Here is a 20,105-nt window from a genome sequence, read left to right on the forward strand (position 1 = left end):
GGTTCTCCAAAGCGAGCTATACACTCTCAGGAAGAACATGAGAATGTCTACCTCTATTTTATCTCATTCCTTCAATTTTTTGAGTGTTCTATACATAACAGTATATAAACTCATGGATGCAATTTATAAATGTATATATATATGTGTGTGTGTATATATATATATATATATATATATATATATATGAAATACTGGAATTTCTTGGACAAGAGTTGCTCTCAGAAACGTTTGTATATTTCTCTCCATGAGGCTGCAAGAGCTGGTCTGGAACAAACCTGCATTCCTGTGCCCCTACAAAGGTGAAGCCATGCTCTGCAAGGAGCAGGGCTGGGGCTCGAACCAAGTATGTGGGCTCAGAAGCCACTCCAGAGCCTGAGAATGGCATGCTGACATTCAGTAATGTCTGGGTCCCTTGGGGAAAGCAGATCAGTGTCCATGGCTGTTGTGTTTTATAGGAAGAAAGGGAGGCCAGGGATATGTTTGGTGGAAATGAGGTATGGTGTGGGGGAAGGGGGTGCCTCTGTGGGCCCATGCTGAGGCATCCCTTCCCCTTGAGGTACCAGCTACACTATGATACAGTACAGAATAGAGTTTATTCAGGGCATGGGGAGGGGTGAGGAGGAGGAGGGAGGAGAGTAGTAGAGGCCAGCCATGAGTATGTGGAGAGAGAGGAGAGAGGAATGGATGGGGAGAGGTGGGTCAGGAGCAAGAGAACAAGAAGGCAAGAGAGAGAGGAGCGGGTGAGCAGCCCCTTTTACAGTGAGTCAGGCATGCCTAGCTATTGCCAGGTAACTGTGGGGCGGAGCCTACACGAAATGCCAACAGTGGCCACACCCCTGCAGAACACTGTTCTCTCAGCCTTCCCTGGGAGTGACACTAAGCCTCTGAGTGGTGAAAGTTCACTCCCTGCCAGGCTCTGAGAGAGCAGGCCTGTACCTGGCACTGAGAGCCTGTGGAGGGGGTATGTTCACGGGGCTGCAGAGGCGGGGCAGGGGTGCTGTATCTGGGATTCCTTCTCTCCTCCCCTCCCTCTGTTCTCTGAGTTTGAGAAGCTTTGAAGTTGGAAACTGCAGTGGCTTTGAACCCACCGCGTGGAAGGAACGCTCTATAAAGTTCTGAAGCTAAGAAATCCCTACTGACTTTGAGGTGGCTGACCTGGTTGTAGCCAGCAGCCTGGGAACAGCTTCTGTTTCTCTTTTGATTTGGGGTTCTGTTTTTTTGTTTGTTTTTGTTTTTGTTTTTTGTTGTGTGTTGGTTTTGAGACAGGGTCCCTCTACACAGTCCTGGCTGTCCTGCAACTTACTGTGTAGACCAGGTCTGTCTCAAACTCACAGAGATCCTCCTGCCTCTGCCTCCCACGTGCTGGGATTAAAGTCTTGCTCCCAGCTCCAAGAGGACATTTTAAAGCACCCAGGTCCAAGCTGGGTGCAGAGCCGCTCGCAGGGAGGCAGAGGGAACCTGGGGAGATGCAGCCCAGGCTGGCCTGGGGCTCCTGACCCTCTTGCCTCTGCTTGCCTAGGCAACAGAGGGTGACAATCATGGGCCCCTCCACCCAGCTGAGACATCTGCAGGGACTGCCTTGATTTCTGTCACAGACGCTGGAGTCTTCTCGGGTGACCTCTGAAGACTTGGCCACCTCAGGCCCTCCTGAGACTTCCCTGGCTTCAGAGGCCTGACCACCCACCGCATGACTCCCCCCTCCCATCTGTAAGCAAACACCAGTTAAGTGCTTCTAAATGCCAGGGTTGCCGTGGCAGGTACAGGTTTACCCTTTGAGACTTGTAGAAATGTACCATAGGAGGTAAACCCTGGAGGGTGGGGTCCCATTCCCTGGGCCACCAAGACAGGGTTCCTGGGACAATGAGACCTGGAGGGGCACAGGTAGGCTCTGGTGCTCAGTAGAAGGAGGATCACAAATAAAAAAATTAAAATAAAATAAAATAAAAAAACTAGTTCTTGGGGCTGGAGAGATAGCTCAGCAGTTAAAAGCACTGACTGCTCTTATGAAGGTCCTGAGTTCAAACCTCATCAACCACATGGTGGCTCACAACCACCCATAATGAGATCTGATGCCCTCTTCTAGTGTGTCAGAAGACAGGTACAGTGTACTTAGATATAATAATAAATAAATAAATCTTTGGGCCGGAGCGAGCAGGGACTGAGTGAGCAGAGTTGACCGGAGTGAGCAGAGGTCCTAAAATTCAATTCCCAGCAACCACATGAAGGCTCACAACCAGCTGTACAGCTACAGTGTACTCACATACATAAATAATAAATAAATAAATCTTAAAAAAAAAAAAAAACTAATTCTTAAAGAACAGTAATTTTGTGGGGAACTAAGTCAAAACGTTCTCCCTTTCCCTGATTTCCCACTGGAGAAACTTAACAAAGCGTGCGTGGGCCTGGTGCACACTGCTGAGTGTCAGAGCTGGCTCAAGGGCCTTACTGTGAGGTGCACACAGCGGGTGACCACCTGCCTCCTTTGCTGGATCTTCCCGTGGCTTCCCCCTCTGCTCCCTGGCTGCGGAGCTACAGTCCTCTGTAGGAGTGGCAAGAGGGGCCCAGGCTAGAGTGGCCTTCCTAGAGAACAGGGCTGGACAGGGGCTGGAGTGCAGTGGCCAGTCAGGCTCTGTGGAGCATCTACAGGTGACACGGGCTGTGCCCTGGCAGCAGGAGTCCTCTGCTGTGACGGCACTGTCAAAGCAGGCATCTCCTGAGCAGTCACTGAGCCTGCCCAGGAAGCCACAGGCTAGTCGGCAGACCCAGGTCTAGACTCAAGGGGTGGGGTGGGGGCGGAGAGTTCACCCACATGGGTGGGCAGATATGGGTGACCTCCCGTGAGGTAGCACGATCCAGTGCCATCTTACCTGCTTCTTCAGTTCTCTGCCCCTCAGTCCCTGTGGGTCTGGCCCTGGTGTAGCCTTAGGCTCGGAAGGAATGGCTCTGCCCAGGCCACACCAGTGTTGGTGGCATGGCCCACTTTCCTTTGTCCAGGTCAGGCTGGATCTGGGTCCTTAAGGGACGACCTTGCCTTTCTCTGAACTCCTTTAAGGACAAGACTAAAGCACTGGGCTCCACACTCTCAGGTGACAGTCTCATCCCACCTGAGGTCTAAGGTGGAGACAGAATGCACCAGCTAGCTATAGCAGATGCCTGGTGCGTGGTGCTCAAATGGAGATCAATAATGACATGAACCTCCCCTCCCTGCCCCTTAACAGGAACCCACCTATTCTCCGGGTTTCCTTGATAAGGAGAGCCCTTGTGTTAACATTACCCCCATGCAGGTGCCCCAGGATCATTACCCATCCCAAACTCAGTAGGCACACGCTCACCCCCTCCCTCCCCCTGCAGGTAACAAGGGGGAGGACACAGATATCCCTGGAACCAGCCCTGTAAGGTATTGGGGCCCCTGGAGAGCCACAACCTTCAAGTTATCTCCTAGCTGCAGGCAGCCACCCGAGGAGCACCCAGGAGCCTTGGGGTGAAGAGGCCAGACGAGGAAGCTTTGGCCAGCCTGAGCCGCACGCAGCCCCAACCTCACAGAAGCATGGCACTCCTTCAGCTGCTCTTCTTTGCCATGCTGGGTGAGTCTCCTGCAGATATCATGGGAAGGGCCTTGAGAGAGTAGGTTCAGGGAATGGGGTATTAAAGAGAGTCCGAGAGAGAGAGAGAGAGAGAGGAGAGAGAGAGAGAGAGAGAGAGAGAGAGAGAGAGAGAGAGAGAGAGAGAGAGAGAGAGACCCAAAGGCAGAAGCACCCTGGAAACCAGAGAAAGAGAGAGAGACTATGGGAGGGTCTGAGCAGGATATTGATAGACAGCCTATGCATACGTGACCTTGCTAGGGTATCATCTGCATTTGGATTCCACTGGTGTATGTGGCATGTGTGGTGTGCATGTATGTATGGTGTAGTGTGTTCTGTATGTGTATGTATGTGTGTATGGTGTGGTGTGTATGTGTGTGTGTGTGTGTGTTTGTATACGTGTGTGCTCTCGTGGCCAGCACTCAGGAAGTAGAGACAGGAAGATCAGGAGTCCAAGGCCACCCTCAGGTACGTATTGAGTTCAAAGCCAGCCTGGAATATAGGGGAGACCCTGTGTTAAGTAAGATAAGGAAAAAAAACCTCGAGATCAGAGGTGCTAACTGGTCCCTGGGACCTCACTGTCAGATGTCAGCCTGGGCAGGAAGCTGTCTGGACAGTCTCCCTCCTCTGCATGGCTTCCTCTCACCCATCTCCTCTTTTACAGCCGCTGCCCGTGGCTCCTCAGAGGAGCAGACAGACGGTGAGTAGCCCCCACACTGGAGGGAGAGGGATCTAGCTGGGGATATCTGCGTCACAGCTGCATGCTTGTGGCAGGTGCCTTGGCTAAAAAGACGTTACTGCCGGTGAGGACTCGGTGTGAGAGGATCCAGATGGATAATTGTGGCCTCCACCCCACAGGGCAGGGTGGGAGAGGAAGAGTTTGGAGTGTGTGAGGAGGAGGGATCCACAGGAAGCAACTGCGTTCACAGGGCCTCACAGGGGGCAAAATTCACCTGTTCCATCAAGTCCCACAGCTCTGCCTAATAGGTGGGGTGCAGAGAAGGCCGGGGGACTCTAGTGTGCACTTATGGGAAAGGAGGGGCTTGCTGAGGGAGCTGGGGACCTGCAGGGGATCTAGAGATTAAGCTACTTTGCTCTGGCAGCAGTTGAGAGTGAGTGTCCTCTGTCTGTCTGTCTGTCTAAGCTATTTATCTATCTATACATACATACACATGTATGTATAACTATATCACGTACACATACACATATATATGCACAGATTAACAGATCCCCCTGTCTTCCCTCTCTCTTTTCATCTTCCTTTCCCTCCTCTCTTTTCCTTTCTCCTTCCCTCCCCCTCCCCCTCTCTCTTTTCCTCCCCAGTAGTCCTGGGACAGAGCCAGGAAGGAGGGGCTTCAGGGACAGGTCCCAGCCCTGGACTGCTCCATTCTTGGCCTCCTCCATCTTCCTCTCTGCCTCTCACCTCCTTTCCCTAGATGGACCCCTCCCATGGCCCTCGGCCACATCTCCACCTCCTGTGCCCGCCCCTCGAGGTGAAGGGGTGAAGGCAGTCAGTCTCCTCCCTGTCTCCACCTTGCATCCCTGGGCATCCCCTTCTGTTCTGCTGAAGGGCGGTGCTGACGCAGATCTCACTCGGATGAGGCACAGACCAAACTACCATTTCCTCATTTTCTGTTAAAAAGAAAAAGTTTATTAGTGTCACGGTTAAAAAAAGAGCTGGTGGCTGGGTCTCAGGAAAGTACCCAGGCGGAGGTGGGCCTGCCTTCCTGTCCTCTCAGCCCATGGCTGCAGCTCTGCTAATGTATCCTGCCACAGATCCCTTGTCCCCTCACAAACCCTGGAGGATGGCGTTTGGCTATTAGCAATGTTTCAGGGCTCCTCAGGATAAAACCAAGCATAGAAAGAAAACCCAAGCTTCCTGCAGGGATGGGGTGAATGGAGGGAGCACCCCAGGCGGTTAGGAATGAGAGTACCCATGGGTGTGGTGGTTCAAATCTACACTCTCTCTGCACTGGGGAGACAGAGGCTGGAGGATCTCTGTGAGTTCGAGGTCAGCCTGAACCACATAGTGAGTTCCAGGACGGCCTGGGCTACACAGAGAAACCCTGTCTCAAAAAACAAAAACCAGGGCTGGAGAGATGGCTCAGCGGTTAAAAGCACTGGCTGCTCTTCCAGAGGTCCTGAGTTCAAGTCTCAGAAACTATATGGTGGCTCACAACCATCTGCAATGAGATGTGACGCCCTCTTCTGGGGTGTCTGAAGAGAAATACAGTGCACATACATAAAATAAACACAATTCTTTAAAACAAGACAAACAAACAACAAAAACCTCAGCAGCTCTCCCCACACCCACACCGGCTCCTGTGGAGAGAGACCGGCCTTGTTCTCCCCTCTGGGAGCAAACTGTACTTTCTCGGTTGCTACAGTCAGCACATATGCAAACCAAGCTTCTATTCCCGGCCTCCGAAATGGAAATGAGAGGGACTGGTTTTCTTTTCACATTTACAGTCAAGCTCATTGTCTCTCATGAGGGAAAGAGAAAAACAAACAAACAAACATAACCATAATTTAACCTTGAACTCATTTCTTCAGTGAGGCAGAGTCCAGCCCCAAACATTTCATTTGGACCCCAAAGAGACCTGTTGTCCCTAAAGATTAAGGTGGCAAAAGTCTTGCCAGAAGTCTGTCAGACAGACTTCAGAAAGGATCCAACTGCCTGGTGTGGTGGTGCACGCCTTTAATCCCAGCACTTGGGAGGCAGAGGCAGAGGCAGNCGGATTTCTGAGTTCGAGGCCAGCCTGGTCTACAAAGTGAGTTCCAGGATCACCAGGACTATACAGAGAAACCCTGTATTGAAAAGCCCAAAAAACAAAAAAAACAAAACAAAACAAAAAACTAACTTTAGCATTGGATCCACTATCTCAAATTGGAAATCTATTTTGATTTAAAAACAAAAATAAAACAAAAACAAACAAACAAAAAACCCCAAAGAGGTACTTAATAAGGTTTTTAAAAAGCTACAGAAGTGGGCTCTGTTGGTGTTGGGGAGCAGGCAGCTGGACAGGGGCCAGTCATGGGCTGCTGTGGCGTGTGGAGTGGGTCCCTAGCCTCAGTACTCAGCTGCAGTGCCAGGAGACACAAAGTCCCCCCGAAACAGTCATAGGAATTAGGATCTGAGAGAAAACGTGGATTATGTTCAGATGCCTGGGGATTCCCAGGAGATGTCTGTCTGTAGGAGCCTGGTGTGCCTTCTCCGTGGGGGTCTTCTGACCAGGGGGTCCAGTAGAGCAGGGCAATGTATACAGTCTGGGGGATAGATTATCTCCTCCTCTCCCTCCCCTTCTTCTTCTTTGACACAGGGTTTCATTGTGTAGTCTTGACTGTCCTGGAATATCAGACCAGGCTAGCATTAAACTTACAGAGATCTGCCTGGCTCTGTCTCCCAAAGGCCGAGATTAAAGGTGTGTGTCACATGGCATGTGTGCTCGCGTGTGCGTGTGTGTGCGTGTATGTATGTATGTATGTATGTATGTATGTATGTATGTATGTGAACCACATGCAGGCGGTACCCACAGAAGCCAGGAGAGAGCTTGGATTCCCTCTGGAAGTGGAGTTATATAGGTAGCTGTGAGCCACTTTAACTGCGGAGCCTTCTCGCTAGCCCTGCCTGCTTCATTTTTTTTTTTTTTTTTTAAGATTTATTGTTGTTATTTTTACTTATATGTATGTATGTTCTGTGACTTTGTGAGTGAATGCCACTTGTATAGGCATGCCCTAGAGGGCCAGAAGAGGAGCCAGATCCCCTGGAATTGGACTTAGAGGCAGTTAGGAACTCTGCTGTGGGGCCTGGCAGCCCAATGCTGGTCCTCAGCAAGAGTGGCAAGCATCCTTAACCACTGAGCCATCTCTCCAAACAAACCAAAAAGTATACTTATATACCAGTTTCCCTCGTGTCTGGCTTCTCAGACGTGGAGTCACGTTACCCTGGTGCTGTGGCAGCTGCTGGGCACGTTTCTTTCTTTGACCTCACTGGCAGTCACAGTCCTTGCACAGATCTTGTTCCAGTGTTGCACAGATCTTGTTCCAGTGTTAGGTCCTAAGGCTGCCTCTACCTCTTGGTAGCCATGACCAGAGTTGCCCTGACAGGCACGTAAGGATCTGTCTGAGGCTGACTTTGTTTCCGTGGGGATGTGTCTAGAACTACAATTGCCAATCTTTTAGGCTAGGAGTAATCGATAATTCTTTGAGCTCCCCCCCCCCTTTTATGGTGCTAGGGACAGATCGTAGGGTCTTAGGATTGATAGCCTTATATCCTATCACTGATATACACCCTCAACCCTTAAGTCTACACTTCTTTCAACAGCTGATTTGTTGTTGTATATGTATCTGCATGAGTTCATGTGAACCACCCTGTAGCTGTCCTCAGAGGGCCAGGAGAGCATGTGGATCCCTGAGACCCGGAGTTAGTTGGTTGTGGCCCGAGTTGGGAACCAAACCCCAAGTCCTCTGGAAGTGCTCTTGGCCACTGAGCCTTCTGTCCAGCTCCAGTTATTTAACTCTTTGAAGAACTGTCAACCTGGAGTTTCTTCTTCTTCTTCTTCTTCTTCTTCTTCTTCTTCTTCTTCTTCTTCTTCTTCTTCTTCTTCTTCTTCTTCTTCGTCCTCCTCCTCCTCCTCTTCTTCTTTTTTTCTTGAGGCAGGGTTTCCCTGTGTAGTCCTGGCTGTCCTGGAAAACTCACTCTGTAGACCAGGCTGGCCTCGAACTCAGAAATCCTCCTGCCTCTGCCTCCCAAGGGCTGAGATTAAAGGCGTGCGCCACCACTGCCCAGCCTAACCTGGAGTTTCCTTTAGGTGTCTGATCGGCTTGGTTTCTTTCTTTCTCTGACCGGTTCTCCTCATAGGCATCACCATTGCCTACCAAGTATTGGAGGTTTATCCCCAAAGCCGGAGAGTGCTCATAACCTGTGATGCTCCTGAGGCACCCCGGCCCATCACATACTCTCTCCTGGCTAGCCGAGGTGTCCTGGTGGCAAAAAAGGTTGTGCATGACTCCGCGCCGGCCTCCTTCAACATCAATATCACGATCAAGTCCAGCCCAGACCTGCTCACCTACTCCTGCCAGGCAGCCTCGAACTCGGGCACCTATGGACCCAGCAGCAGGCTGCAGATGTACCGGGAATTGTGGGCTAGTGAGTACAGAGGGTGTGAGCTGCCGAGGCTGGGGGGCGGGGGGGGGGGGATGCAGATCAATGGAGGACCTGAGGGAGGAGGAGATTAGAGGAGACCGAGCAAGAGGCCAGCAGAGTGGGGACAGGGGCAGACTGCTTGCCTCCAAGGCTGCACTCTATCCATGATGACCGAGGACACAGTCTCCAGGCAGGAGCCAGAGGCACAGTCGGGCCTGCCATGGCTGGCATTCAAGGGACTACTGTTAGTTACCGCACCCAGCCCCGTGGGAGTCGGTCGGCTTCTCCACGGCCACTGTGCAAACTGAAGTTCTCTGAGGTTGAGGGGCTTGCTTAGACAACCAAGATGTGGCAAGTGGCCACATCTGGTTTCATTCCCAACACTAGCCACTCCAGACCTTTCTTTCTTCCCTTTCCAGCATAGAGACCACTTCCTTGTTAATAGAAACAAGGAAGTGTCATTAGATCTGTGAGCCCAGCATCCCTAGCCCTTAAAAACACCACAGTGCACGGGGTTGGGCAGGACGTAATCCCAGTGCTCGGGAGGCAGAGGCAGGCGGATTTCTGAGTTCAAGGCCAGCCTGGTCTACAAAGTGAGTTCCAGGACAGCCAGGGCTATACAGAGAAACCCTGTCTTGAAAAACCAAAAAAAAAAAAAAAAAAAAAAAAAAAAAAAAAAAAAAAGAAAAGGAAAAGAAAAGAAAAGAAAAGAAAAGAAAAGAAAAGAAAAGAAAGGAAAAAAAAGACAGAGGCCTCAAACTCAAAAATCCGCCTGCCTCTGCCTCCCAAGGGCTGGGATTAAAGGCGTGTGCCACCATGCCTGGCTAAGCACTTTTTCAATGGCTGAGCCATCTCTCTAGCCCCCACTCCACCATTTTTCTTATTTGTTTGTTTGTTATTTTCTGCTCTAAATTTGAGAGCTAGGATTTCAGGCATGTGCTGCCAGATTGACTGCTTGGTGTTAGCTTGGCGATGAGGGACTTAGCTCTTGTGGCTCCATTTTTTTACTTTCAGCATGGTTCCCACAGGATCTTAGTCCAAAACAATTTAAAAAATTACTTAACACCACCAGGTGGTAGGTATGGTGGTGGTTCACACCTTCAATCCCAGTGTGTGAAAGGCAGAAGCAGGCAGATCTCTGTGATCAAGGAACTCTGTCCTGGAACTCACTCTGTAGACCAGGCTGGCCTTGAACTCAGAAATCTGCCTGCCTCTGCCTCCCAAGTGCTGGGATTAAAGGCGTGCGCCACTACTGCCTGACTTTAAAGTACATGTTAAAGATAAAATTGTATAGTGTATACTACAAGAAGTCTGGAAGCGTAGACATTCGGTGCAGAGGGCACTCTGGCTGGGGGATAGGTAGCAGTTACATTAAGTCTCTGGGTTCCCTTGACATACCAGGAGGAGAATGTACAGAGGTTGTGACAGCCTTCTCCCTGACATCCGTGCTACTCTCTTCTACCCTGTCAGAGCCAGTGTCTCAGCTGCAGGCCAACTTCGTCCTGCGCCACAGGGAGTCAGGCCCCACTGTGGAGCTGACCTGCCTGGCATCCTCAGGCAGCCCCCCCATCACCTACCGCTTGGTGGGGAACGGTGGGCGTGTTCTTGCACAGCAAAGGCCACTCCACGGAAAACCTGCCAACTTCTCCCTCCCGCTGTCCCAGACCTCCGACTGGTTCCAGTGCGAAGCTGAAAACAATGTCGGTGTGGACAGCAGCGCCCGCATCCCGCTGCCCCCAGGTGAGGGGGTCCTTCCGGGCCTGGAGCAGGGAGTTGTGAGGTGGTTGGGGCTGAACCTGGCCACTGCACAGGGCAAGACAGACCTAAGGGTTGCTGTATGCCTCCCTTGCCCCTTCATAGCAGAGGCCCGAGCCAAGCTGGTGACCGCTCTCCCAGGGGAGCTGCCCCTGACACCCACCTGCATTTTGGCTGGCAGCCTCGTCTCCATAGCCGTTATTGCTTCCAGGATGCTGAGCTCGACCAGGTAAACCATGGGAACTTGGTGTGGGCGAGAGGCTGACCACCTCTGTGACCAGCCAGTGTTCTGAGTGGGAATAGCAGGTTAGTCTTGTGAGACTGGGTCTGTATAACAAGGCCCAACCTGAAGCTGCTTGTTAAAGCCAAAGGCCTACAGTATCTAGCAAGTTCCTTACACACCCCACCCTCACCGTGGCTCCCAGCCGACATCTGGTGGGGGATTTCCCTATGGGTCTCATGGGGCCTCTAAGGAGTTCTACCCACCACACAGTCCCACCTGTCAGCCTTTCTGCAGAGGTGAGGCCTCCCAGGTTCCTCTCTCCCAAGCCTTTACCTCTGACACGTACAGTAGCCAGGGCATTTGTGTCTTCTGGCTCCAAGCATCAGACATCTCCGTGCACACCCAGTGCTGGCCTTTGGGTTGTGACCATGTCTGTCCTTGAACATCTCAACTTGGTACCTGCTGGACCTTATGGTTCATCCTCCCAAGACCATCTTCTCCAGAGGCCAGACACATAGGAGAGCATGTTTCCTGAGACTCATTGTTTTCCTCTGTAAAATGGGTACAGAGGCCTAGCTCCTACTGACATGTGACCAGGGACCAGCGAGTGGCCTCTTGGTGATTCGGTGCACTTAGTGGGGTAAATGAGCTCACTGGTGGACCCGGCATCAACATGACCCAGTGAGTCTGTCTGACTTGGACTAACTCCCTTGTCATCAGGTTGTGACCAGAAGACAGAGCCATGGGCTTGCCTCCCTGCCTTATACAAGAACCCGCCAATGGAACAAAAGAGAGCCTGGGGAGTGGGAGTAGAAAAGGGGGGTTCAGGGCTGGAGTGATGGCTCAGTGTGTAAGAGCACTGACTGTTCTTCCAGAGGTCCTGAGTTCAATTCCCAGCAACCACATGGTGGCTCACAACCATCTGTAATGGGATCCGATTCCCTCTTCTGAAAGCAGCTACATTGTACTCCTATACATAAAATAAATAATTCTTAAAAAAAAAAACAAACTTAAGAAAAGGGAGTTCAGATCAAAAGTAGTATACCCCAAAAGGGGCCCAGAAATCGAGAGCATTAGTGTGAACGAGGCCCAAATTGTATCGTGTGTGGGATTCCTGCTGCATGACTGCCTGTTAGTGAGCGGTGGCAGTTGCTACCAGAGAGCATCCGAGCGGATGACGGGGTGCTCCTGCTCTCTGAAGCTTCTTCGGTTTCTGGTCACAACCCCATGTGGGGTTGCATAACTAAGGAAGGGGGTGCTCATCAACAATTGGGCAACAGTAGAAGGTTTCTGTGTGTGGTGGCTCATGCCTGTGATCCCAGAACTTAGGAGGTGGAGGCAGGAGGATCAGGAGGAGTTCAAGGTCAATCCTGGTCCATGAGTCTGGTCCCAAAGAATGGAACAACAACGACAAAAAGATAAATGAAAAATTGAGGTGCTGGCATACACCCCTGGTTCCAGTATGAGGGAGGCAGAGGCAGGAGGATCCCTGTGAGCTAGAGGCTAGCCTGGTCTACAAATGAGTTCCAGGACAGTCAGGCTGCATAGTAAGACTGTCTCAAAATAAAGCAAAAATCTGAAACGGGGCTTGTGAGATGGGTGAAGGTGTTTGCTGCCAAGTCTGGGATCCTGAGTTCAAACCCAGGAACCCACCCTGTGAAGGGAGCAAGCGCTGTGTCTTACAAGGTGTCCTTTTTTATGACATGTGTCATCTCGTGTGCTCCACCCACCCACCCCAGGCACAAACCAATTACATGTAATGATGTAATGGCTAAAGGTTGGTTTTGTTTTTGGTTTTTTGAGACAAGAGAGAGAGAGAGAGAGATGAGAGAGAGAGAGAGAGAGAGAGAGAGAGAGAGAGAGAGAGAGAGAGAGTTTGTAGGAAAGTCCTGCCGGCCAGTTCTCCTTCATCAAACACTCATGGCGTGTATGGACAGATTTTAGGAGGTAGCCCTGGGCTCACCTACCAGCGGCTTGTCACAGGCCCTGTTAGTGTGGGGAGGGTGCAGATAGTTGCAGACAGACTGTTAGAAGGCCCAGTCTCTCTTGTGCCTACTCCTGTGTTCTCCCTAGTGGTGACCCTTCTGGTGGGGCAGGTTTCTGCCTCAGCTTCCTTACTGTCCAGCTCCCCTCATTACTGAGGTGAGTCTGTCTCATTATTCTTTACTCATTGAAGTGACTGTGGTAACGCCATCTTGTCATGACTCCATTCTGTGCCACTTCTCAGCCCTCCACACCCCTCAACAGCCATGGTCCCCTTGGCAACAAGTTTGTGTTGTCAACAGAAGGATAACTGGAGGCCTCTTGGCAGTCAGTATGAAGCCCTGGGTTGACACATGACCCCTTCAGATTAAGCATCTGGTTCCCTTTCTAAATGTTATTGGGGGCAGGGGGAGCTGGGCTCTATGAACTAGCGATCTTATTTGCTTTAATTTTTAAAATTACATTCCTCAGTATGTGTGTACTTGAGACTAGATCTCAGATAGCTCAGGGTGGTCTTGAACTCCTTATTCGCCTGCCCTCTTTTTCTTCCTGAGACAACCACCACCAGGTGCTTTGCAGCATGTGATCATGATGTCTAGAGATGTGCAGGCACTCTGTCCTTCAGAGCCCTTTGCCTGGAAGGCTTAGCTCCAGAGTAAACAGTAGCCAGACTGTGGGGGCCATAGTTATTACTACAGTAGTCCAGAGGTTGGAACTGGGGGCCTCTGAGCTTAGGCAAGAGCTTATGCCCCAGTCCTTTCGTCTGGAGCAGAATGGTGACGTGACATCCAGGTATTTACAAGCCTGGATTCTGGATTGGTGGGATTTGGGTGTCTGGAGGGCTTACCGGAGAGGACCTTCACTAGGGCACTGTGTAAGTAAGTGTAAAGTGGGGACCGCCTAGGATGTCTCTTCTTGGGAACTCTCTGATCCTTTCTGGATGAACTCAGTAGGACATATTTCCCAGGGGTGAGCTTTTCCTCCCGCTTCTGCACCCTGGCGCCTCCTGCGCAGCTACAAGTTTAGCTGCCAGCTTCCACCAGTCCAGAGGGGCACTCTGCCCCTAATTCCCGGCGGTTAGCCCCGCCCCGTTGGCGGCAGGCCCCGCCCCCGCGGGTGGGACGGGACGGGGCGGGGCAATCCGCCTGGTTCCCGGCCAGCCGCGGCTCGGTGGCGACGGCGACATGGAGAGCGGGGCCTATGGCGCGGCCAACGCGGGCGGCTCCTTCGACCTGCGGCGCTTCGTGTCTCAGCCTCAGGTGGTGACGCGCCTCGTGAGCATGGTGAGTCGGCCAGAGAGGACCCGGAGCCGGGCGTCCTGGCTACCGGGGCCGGTGGGCCGCGGGCCGCAGAGCGCGACAGGTGGCGGCGGCCGCGCGTCCTGGGCCTGGCGGAGAGCGCGGGGCCCCGCGCCCCTCCGCGTCTCTGTCCCCTCCAGTCCGTGCGTTTTGTCGCCTGTTCCACTCCCGACCTTGTCTCCCCAACTCCGGGCCGGGCCCCGCCGCACCCTCGACCACTGGTCCGGGCCGCCCTGGCGCGGGACGTCCCCGAAGAAGTTCTCCGGGGTGGCAGGCCTGTCGCCTTGTTGGCAGTGGGAGGGACCGGAGAGGGGCACGGCACAGCAGGTGGCCGGCACGCCGCTGCTCCCAGCCTAGGAAATTCACCTGGAAGGGACTTTCTGCAGCCACGTGGGGTGCGAGGAGGGGGATTGGCCCGGGCGCCCTGAAGGAGAGTTAACTTCCCTCTCAGAGGCTAGCAACAGGTCTGCTCACCCACCAAATGCACTCTCTTCCCAGAAGCGGGGCGAGCCTCCTTGTACCAGGCGTGCGGGGCAGCTTTCCATATCTTGGGTTGAAAACACTGCCCGCTGAGGCTTTAGCTGGCCCCACTGCGCCCAGGGGGTCTGGGCCTGGAGCCTTGGCGGTGCCCTGGCTCCCCGGAGTCTCCCAGCCTAGCGGTGGAATCTAGTGACTCCGTCCTGGGTTGTACCCTGTCAGTCAGGATGGCAGTGCCAGGAGGAGCCCTGACCCATACCCTGCGCCCAGTCCGGGAGTTCCGGCTTCATCCGTAGCTGGGGGCGGGGCTTGTGACTGCCGGTTCCACAGCCCTATGGAGAGCGTCCCCGCAGGATCGCTCTGGTCCTGCGAGTCGAGGCAGCCAGGTGCCCACAGACTCAGTTGCATCTGCCGCGTTGACGTGGGCTTGGCAGTGGCCTTAGGGTGTGGGGAGGAAGCGAAATGACTAGGACGATTCCAAAGGAGCTGCTTTCCAAACTCTGGACAGTCTCTGCTGGTGACTTTCCCACCTCTGTCCTGGCTCCTGCGGGATCTGAGCCTGGCTGTAGATCTGACCACCCCAAGAACCTTGTTCTGGGGGGAACCTTTGTGGGGCTGGAGGCTTAGTAGTTCTCTGGAGGGGAGGGGCCGACGTGCTAAAGAAGCCGGAAGTCCTTGTAGGGAGAAGGCTGGCTGGCTGGGGAGTCTCTTGCCTTAGGGGAGTCTTGGAGGGAAACAGGGCAGCTGTTGAAGGGTGTTCTGGAAGATGCTGGTTGATGCTGTAAGAACCGACTTGGGGCAGGGTGTTGGGGTGAGGGTTAGGTGAAATACCTTGAGTTTCCCCTCCGTGATTGATTTTGTGGCCCATCCTATTTAAAACTCACTCAAATGGGAGGTGGTTATCAGCATTGAGGAAGCTGAGGCAGGCTAGTCATGAACTTCAGGCCAGCCTGAACCTGAGCGAGAGCCTGTCTTCATTATTTCTGGTTTTGTTTTGTTTTTGTTTTGTCTTGTTTCGAGACAGGGTTTCTCTGTGTAGCCCTGGCTGTCCTGGAACTCACTCGGTAGACCAGGCTTTCCTGGAGCTCAGAAATCTGCCTGCCTCTGCCTCCCAAGTCTGGGATTAAAGGCCTGCACCACCACTGCCCAGCATCTTTTTTATTTCTGTTTACTTGTTTTATTTCACATGTATGAGTGTTTGCCTGCGTGTATGAAGGTACACCACGTGCATGCCTGATACTCAGAGTCGGAAGGTTACCTTGTCCTCTGGAATTGGAGTCACAGGTGGTGATGAGCTAACATGAGGGTCTCCAGGTCCTCTGCAAGAGCAGTCAGTACTCTTAACTGATGAGCTGTCTCTCCAGCCTGAGATTCTATCTTTTTTTTTTTTTTTTTTTTTGGTTTTTCGAGACAGGTTTTCTCTGTGTAGCCCTGGCTGTCTTGGAACTCACAAATCCTCCTGCCTCTGCCTCCCGAGTGCTGGGATTAAAGGCGTGCGCCACCACGCCCGGCCTGAGATTCTATCTTACAACAACCAATAAGGGCAGGTGTGGTGGTATAGGCCTTGAATCCCAGCATTCCATTCTGGAGGTAGAGGCGGGTTCTCTGAATTCCAGGACAGCAACCGCTACCTAATAAGATCCAGTTTCAGAAGAGAGAGAGAGAGAGAGAGAGAGAGAGAGAGAGAGAGAGAGAGAGAGAGGAAAAGAAAACCCTGAAACTTACAAATGCACACACAACCTGGAGGGCTAAAAGCGTAGGTAGGTCAGTGGTGGTGAACTTACCTAGTGAGTGTGGAGCCCTAGGTTCCAGTTGCCAGCAAGCGGGATGGGGTGGAGTTGGGGGAGTCTAAGCAGACGCCAACCCATGATGATCCCAGCATTGAGAGGTGGAGGCAGGGGGATCAGGAGGCAGGATCATTTTGAGTTACAGCTAAATGAAATCCCTTCACCCAAAACAAAAAAAACAACCAACACCCCCTCCAAGAGAAACCCGAATCTCATTCAAAATGGAGATGGGTGGATTCTTCTTCTTCTTTTTTTTTTAAAGTTATTTGTTTTATGTATATGAGTACATTGTAGCTGTCTTCAGACACACCAGAAGAGGGCATCGGATCCCATTACAGATGGTTGCGAGCCACCATGTGGTTGCTGAGATTTGAACTCAGAACCTCAGGAAGAGCAGTCAAGCGCTCTTAACCGCTGAGCCGTCTCCCCAGCCCAGGTGGATTTTTCTTTGTTCTTAGTCACAACCCTAAATAAGATCACTCTGTAGGCAGGCAGCTAGGAATCGCCTCTTCTCGTAGTAAATAGCCTGTTCTGTCCACAGCCCCTTGTGGTCAGCACCTGCTTTGATGATACCCTGGCCACCATCTGCCTGTCACCTCAGCCCCACCAATCCAGAAGGGGTTGAAACACCAGTCTCAGATGGGGACATCAGCAGAGACAAGAGTCACCCTGATGTCCCGCTAGGGTCCCCCTCTCTAGGCCCTAACGGGGTCTGTAGAGGCAATGGCCAGCGGGCGTCTGCCACTGCTCGTGGAATCTCCTCTCCCCCAGGTCTTGGCCTTGATTGTGTTCTCCTGCATCTTCGGCGAGGGCTACATCAACGATCACAAATCCGATCAACTACGCTGTGTGTTCAACCAGAATGAGGATGCCTGCCGCTATGGCAGTGCCATCGGGGTGCTGGCCTTCCTGGCCTCAGCCTTCTTCCTTGTGGTCGACGCCTTCTTCTCCCAGATAAGCAATGCCACTGACCGCAAGTACTTGGTCATTGGCGACCTGCTCTTCTCAGGTATGCCTGTGGCACTGCTGTACCAGGGCTTCGGTACTGTTGGGAGGGGGGTGCTGACAGCAGCTGAGTGTCATGAGCTTCACCTGAGGCTTCTCTTAGGTCCCCATTTCCTGGGATGGCACACAAGGCTTTCTGACTCTGGAAGTCAAGGGTGTTGGGGTGTAAGAGAAGCACAGAATCTGGTTTCTCTACTCATCAACCCCACCCAGTAGCTGACCCCTTAGCCTTCAAGTCCCTCTGCGATACACGGAGGTTACACAGCCCACAGTCCTGGGAGAGTCCTTCTCTGTCCCCCCTGGACCCTGGGGATCCAGGCTGTTCCTAGAGCCAACTCTCTCCCTTATTTCCCTAGCTCTCTGGACCTTCCTGTGGTTTGTTGGTTTCTGCTTCCTGACCAACCAGTGGGCAGCCACCAAACCTCAAAGTGTCTGGGTGGGAGCGGACTCAGCTCGGGCAGCCATCACCTTCAGCTTCTTCTCCATCTTTTCCTGGGTAGGTGGACGGGGAGGGCAGTTTGGAGGCTTGGGTGAGGACTGAGGTCCCCTGCTGTGCCCACAACTTGGGTCTCCTCCACCCGCCCACAGGGTGTACTGGCTTCCCTGGCCTACCAGCGCTACAAGGCTGGAGTGGATGCCTTCATTCAGAACTACGTGGATCCCACCCCGGATCCCAACACAGCCTACGCCTCCTACCCTAGTGCCTCCGTGGAAAACTACCAGCAGCCGCCCTTCACCCAGAACGTGGAGACTACTGAGGGCTACCAGCCTCCCCCTGTGTATTGAGCAGCCAGGGACAAGAAGGCAGGGAAGGGGTGTTGGGGGGGTGCCCCTCTACTCTGGACTTCTCTCAAGGGTTGCTGCCCAGAACTTAGTCCCTTGCCTGTTACAGTTGACAGCCAAAGAATCCCCACCTTTCTGCATCCCAGCTGCAGCCAGACAGAGCACACCTGAACAGGTGCCCATGCCCAGAGGGGCTTCACCGCCACCCACCTGATTCTCAAGGGCATTTTTTTTGTTTTGTTTTGTGAGATAGGGTTTCTGTGTAGCCCTGGCTGTCCTGGAACTCACTTTGTAGACCAGACTGGCCTTGAACTCAGAAATCCGCCTGCCTCTCCCTCCCGCGTGCTGGGATTAAAGGCGTGCGCCTCCACTGCCCACCACCGCCCAGCCTCAAGGGCATTTTCGAGGAGGGTTTTTTACTAGATCTTTTTATCCCCCACCTTAGTACTGTAGATGGAACCCAGGCCTTGAATTTGCTTAACCAGTGCTGCCACCCAGCTGCGTGCTCAGCTCCTTGTTGCTTTTAGTAACCCCCGGTCCCCTTCTCAGAGAGCCAGAAGCAGGTGCCCGCTAGTGCTACCATGTTTTTGACCCATGCTGGTTTCTCCACTGCTGGAGACCACAGGAGCCCCAACTCTCTTCCCCCAAAGACAAGCTTGGGGATCCTGTGCCTGTCCTTCCACCTCCTCACTCAGGTTCAATACCCAGCTCTCTGCTCACCGCTGTCTTCTGGAGTCGCCACTGTGCCAACCGTCCCCAGGCTGCCTGTCCCGGGCTGCCCGGCCCTGGGACAGGCAGAGGGACAAGACACCACTTCCTTCTCGCTCCAACCCCTGGCAGGAGGGATGAGAGTTGTCTGGAGAGAACACCCAGCTTTATGTAAATATTCCCAAGCAGCTGTTAGCTACTAGTGGGGAGGGCAGGAACCCCTGCACTGAATGTATTGGAGACTTACTTGGTGGGGACACCCCTGCCCTCAGGTTCTGTAGACTAGTTTGGAGATGGAATAAATGGTTTTTCTCAGCGCGTTGTCCTCAGGATGGGGGGGGGATACACTTTGGAAGGTAGTGCTTTGAGACAAGACCTCAAACTTACCCAGCCAAAGGTGACCGTCTGACTTCTCCCAAGTGCTTGGTTTCAAACCCTGGACTTCATGCCAGGCCACTGAGCCAGCTTCCAGCCTTTCAAAGGTAACAACCCAGGCTCATGGTGCACGCTCGGCTAGAGCAGTGTCTCATTGTGGAACTCAGGTCAGCCTCCAAGTTGAGGCAAACCTCCTGCCTCAGCCTGGTTCTAGTTTTACACCATGTTTTGGTTTTTCGAGACAGGGTTTCTCTGTATAGCTCTGGCTGTCCTGGAACTCACTCTGTAGACCAGGCTGACCTCGAACTCAGAAATCCCCCTGCCTCTGCCTCCCGAGTGCTGGGATTAAAGGCATGCACCACCACTGCCTGGCTTACACCATGTTTTGTTTTGTTTTAGACAGGGTCTCACTGTGTAGCTCTGGCTGTCCTGGAACTCAGAGACCCGCCTGGCTCTGCCCCTTGAGTGCTGGGTAAAGCTTAGAACATTATGCCCTGCTAGACCATGTTTTTTGAACTTGGGATGGCAGCCTCCCCAGTGGGGTCTCATTCTTCACACTGCCTTCCACTGCATCCTAAAATAGCCACCACGTCCGCCTGTAAAATGGATTGTTCTGGACAGCTTGCCAGGGACCTGCTGCCTGCTAGGGCCCCTGGGTGCTGCCCCGCTGAGGTTGACTCTGACCCCTCTTGACACCTTCCAGGGACTTGGCAGGGAGTGCACCCATCTCTGTGAGGAAGCAGCATGCCCCTGAAGTAACTCTTGTGCAATGACGAGGCTGTCGATAGCGGCTAGCAGTGTCTTTCAAAATCTGAAGTATAAGCTAACAGCCCTGGCTCCGAGCTGTGGGCCTCCTCTGCAGAACATGCCTTAAGCAGTTAATGAGTTAGATGGCAGGAAAGCTGGGCACAGCACCAGCGGCACACTGGCACCTTAGACCCAGGTCTCTGGTCCTCTAGGGTGTCGCCCCACCCACTCTCCAAG

At 52.8% G+C, this 20,105-nt stretch overlaps 2 protein-coding genes across 3 annotated transcripts; both read left to right on the top strand.

The window, feature by feature from the left end:
* The first annotated feature begins 3,547 nt into the window (after positions 1-3,547).
* On the top strand, positions 3,548-10,715 carry C14H17orf99 (chromosome 14 C17orf99 homolog). Its single transcript, XM_021212753.1, has 5 exons — positions 3,548-3,584; positions 4,246-4,281; positions 8,443-8,730; positions 10,198-10,467; positions 10,588-10,715. The coding sequence occupies exons 1-5, from the start codon at positions 3,548-3,550 to the stop codon at positions 10,713-10,715; spliced, it is 759 nt and encodes a 252-aa protein (XP_021068412.1).
* A 3,132-nt stretch (positions 10,716-13,847) lies between these two features.
* Syngr2 (synaptogyrin 2) lies at positions 13,848-18,332 on the top strand. 2 transcript variants are annotated; one of them, XM_021213308.2, is made up of 4 exons: positions 13,848-13,971; positions 17,022-17,259; positions 17,612-17,751; positions 17,844-18,332. In XM_021213308.2, exons 1-4 carry the CDS (start codon positions 13,873-13,875, stop codon positions 18,039-18,041), a joined length of 675 nt encoding a protein of 224 aa, XP_021068967.1. In that variant the 5' UTR covers positions 13,848-13,872; the 3' UTR covers positions 18,042-18,332. The 2 variants fall into 2 exon arrangements, with proteins under 2 accessions (XP_021068967.1, XP_021068969.1); XM_021213310.2 differs by lacking the exon at positions 17,612-17,751 and having other exon boundaries at positions 17,844-18,056.
* The last annotated feature ends 1,773 nt before the right edge of the window (positions 18,333-20,105 follow it).

The sequence above is a fragment of the Mus pahari genome, chromosome 14 (genome assembly GCF_900095145.1).
Source record: "Mus pahari chromosome 14, PAHARI_EIJ_v1.1, whole genome shotgun sequence".
NCBI classification, from domain to species: Eukaryota; Metazoa; Chordata; class Mammalia; order Rodentia; family Muridae; genus Mus; species Mus pahari.

Excerpts from the sequence above, each read along its gene's own strand:
- C14H17orf99 (XM_021212753.1), top strand. The coding sequence starts at position 3,548 with ATGGCACTCCTTCAGCTGCTCTTCTTTGCCATGCTGG. Across the intron at positions 8,731-10,197 it reads GTACCGGGAATTGTGGGCTA|AGCCAGTGTCTCAGCTGCAG; the intron begins GTGAGTACAGAG and ends CTACCCTGTCAG. Across the intron at positions 10,468-10,587 it reads CCGCATCCCGCTGCCCCCAG|CAGAGGCCCGAGCCAAGCTG; the intron begins GTGAGGGGGTCC and ends GCCCCTTCATAG.
- Syngr2 (XM_021213308.2), top strand. The coding sequence starts at position 13,873 with ATGGAGAGCGGGGCCTATGGCGCGGCCAACGCGGGCGGCTCCTTCGAC. Across the intron at positions 13,972-17,021 it reads TGACGCGCCTCGTGAGCATG|GTCTTGGCCTTGATTGTGTT; the intron begins GTGAGTCGGCCA and ends CCTCTCCCCCAG. Across the intron at positions 17,752-17,843 it reads TCTTCTCCATCTTTTCCTGG|GGTGTACTGGCTTCCCTGGC; the intron begins GTAGGTGGACGG and ends ACCCGCCCACAG.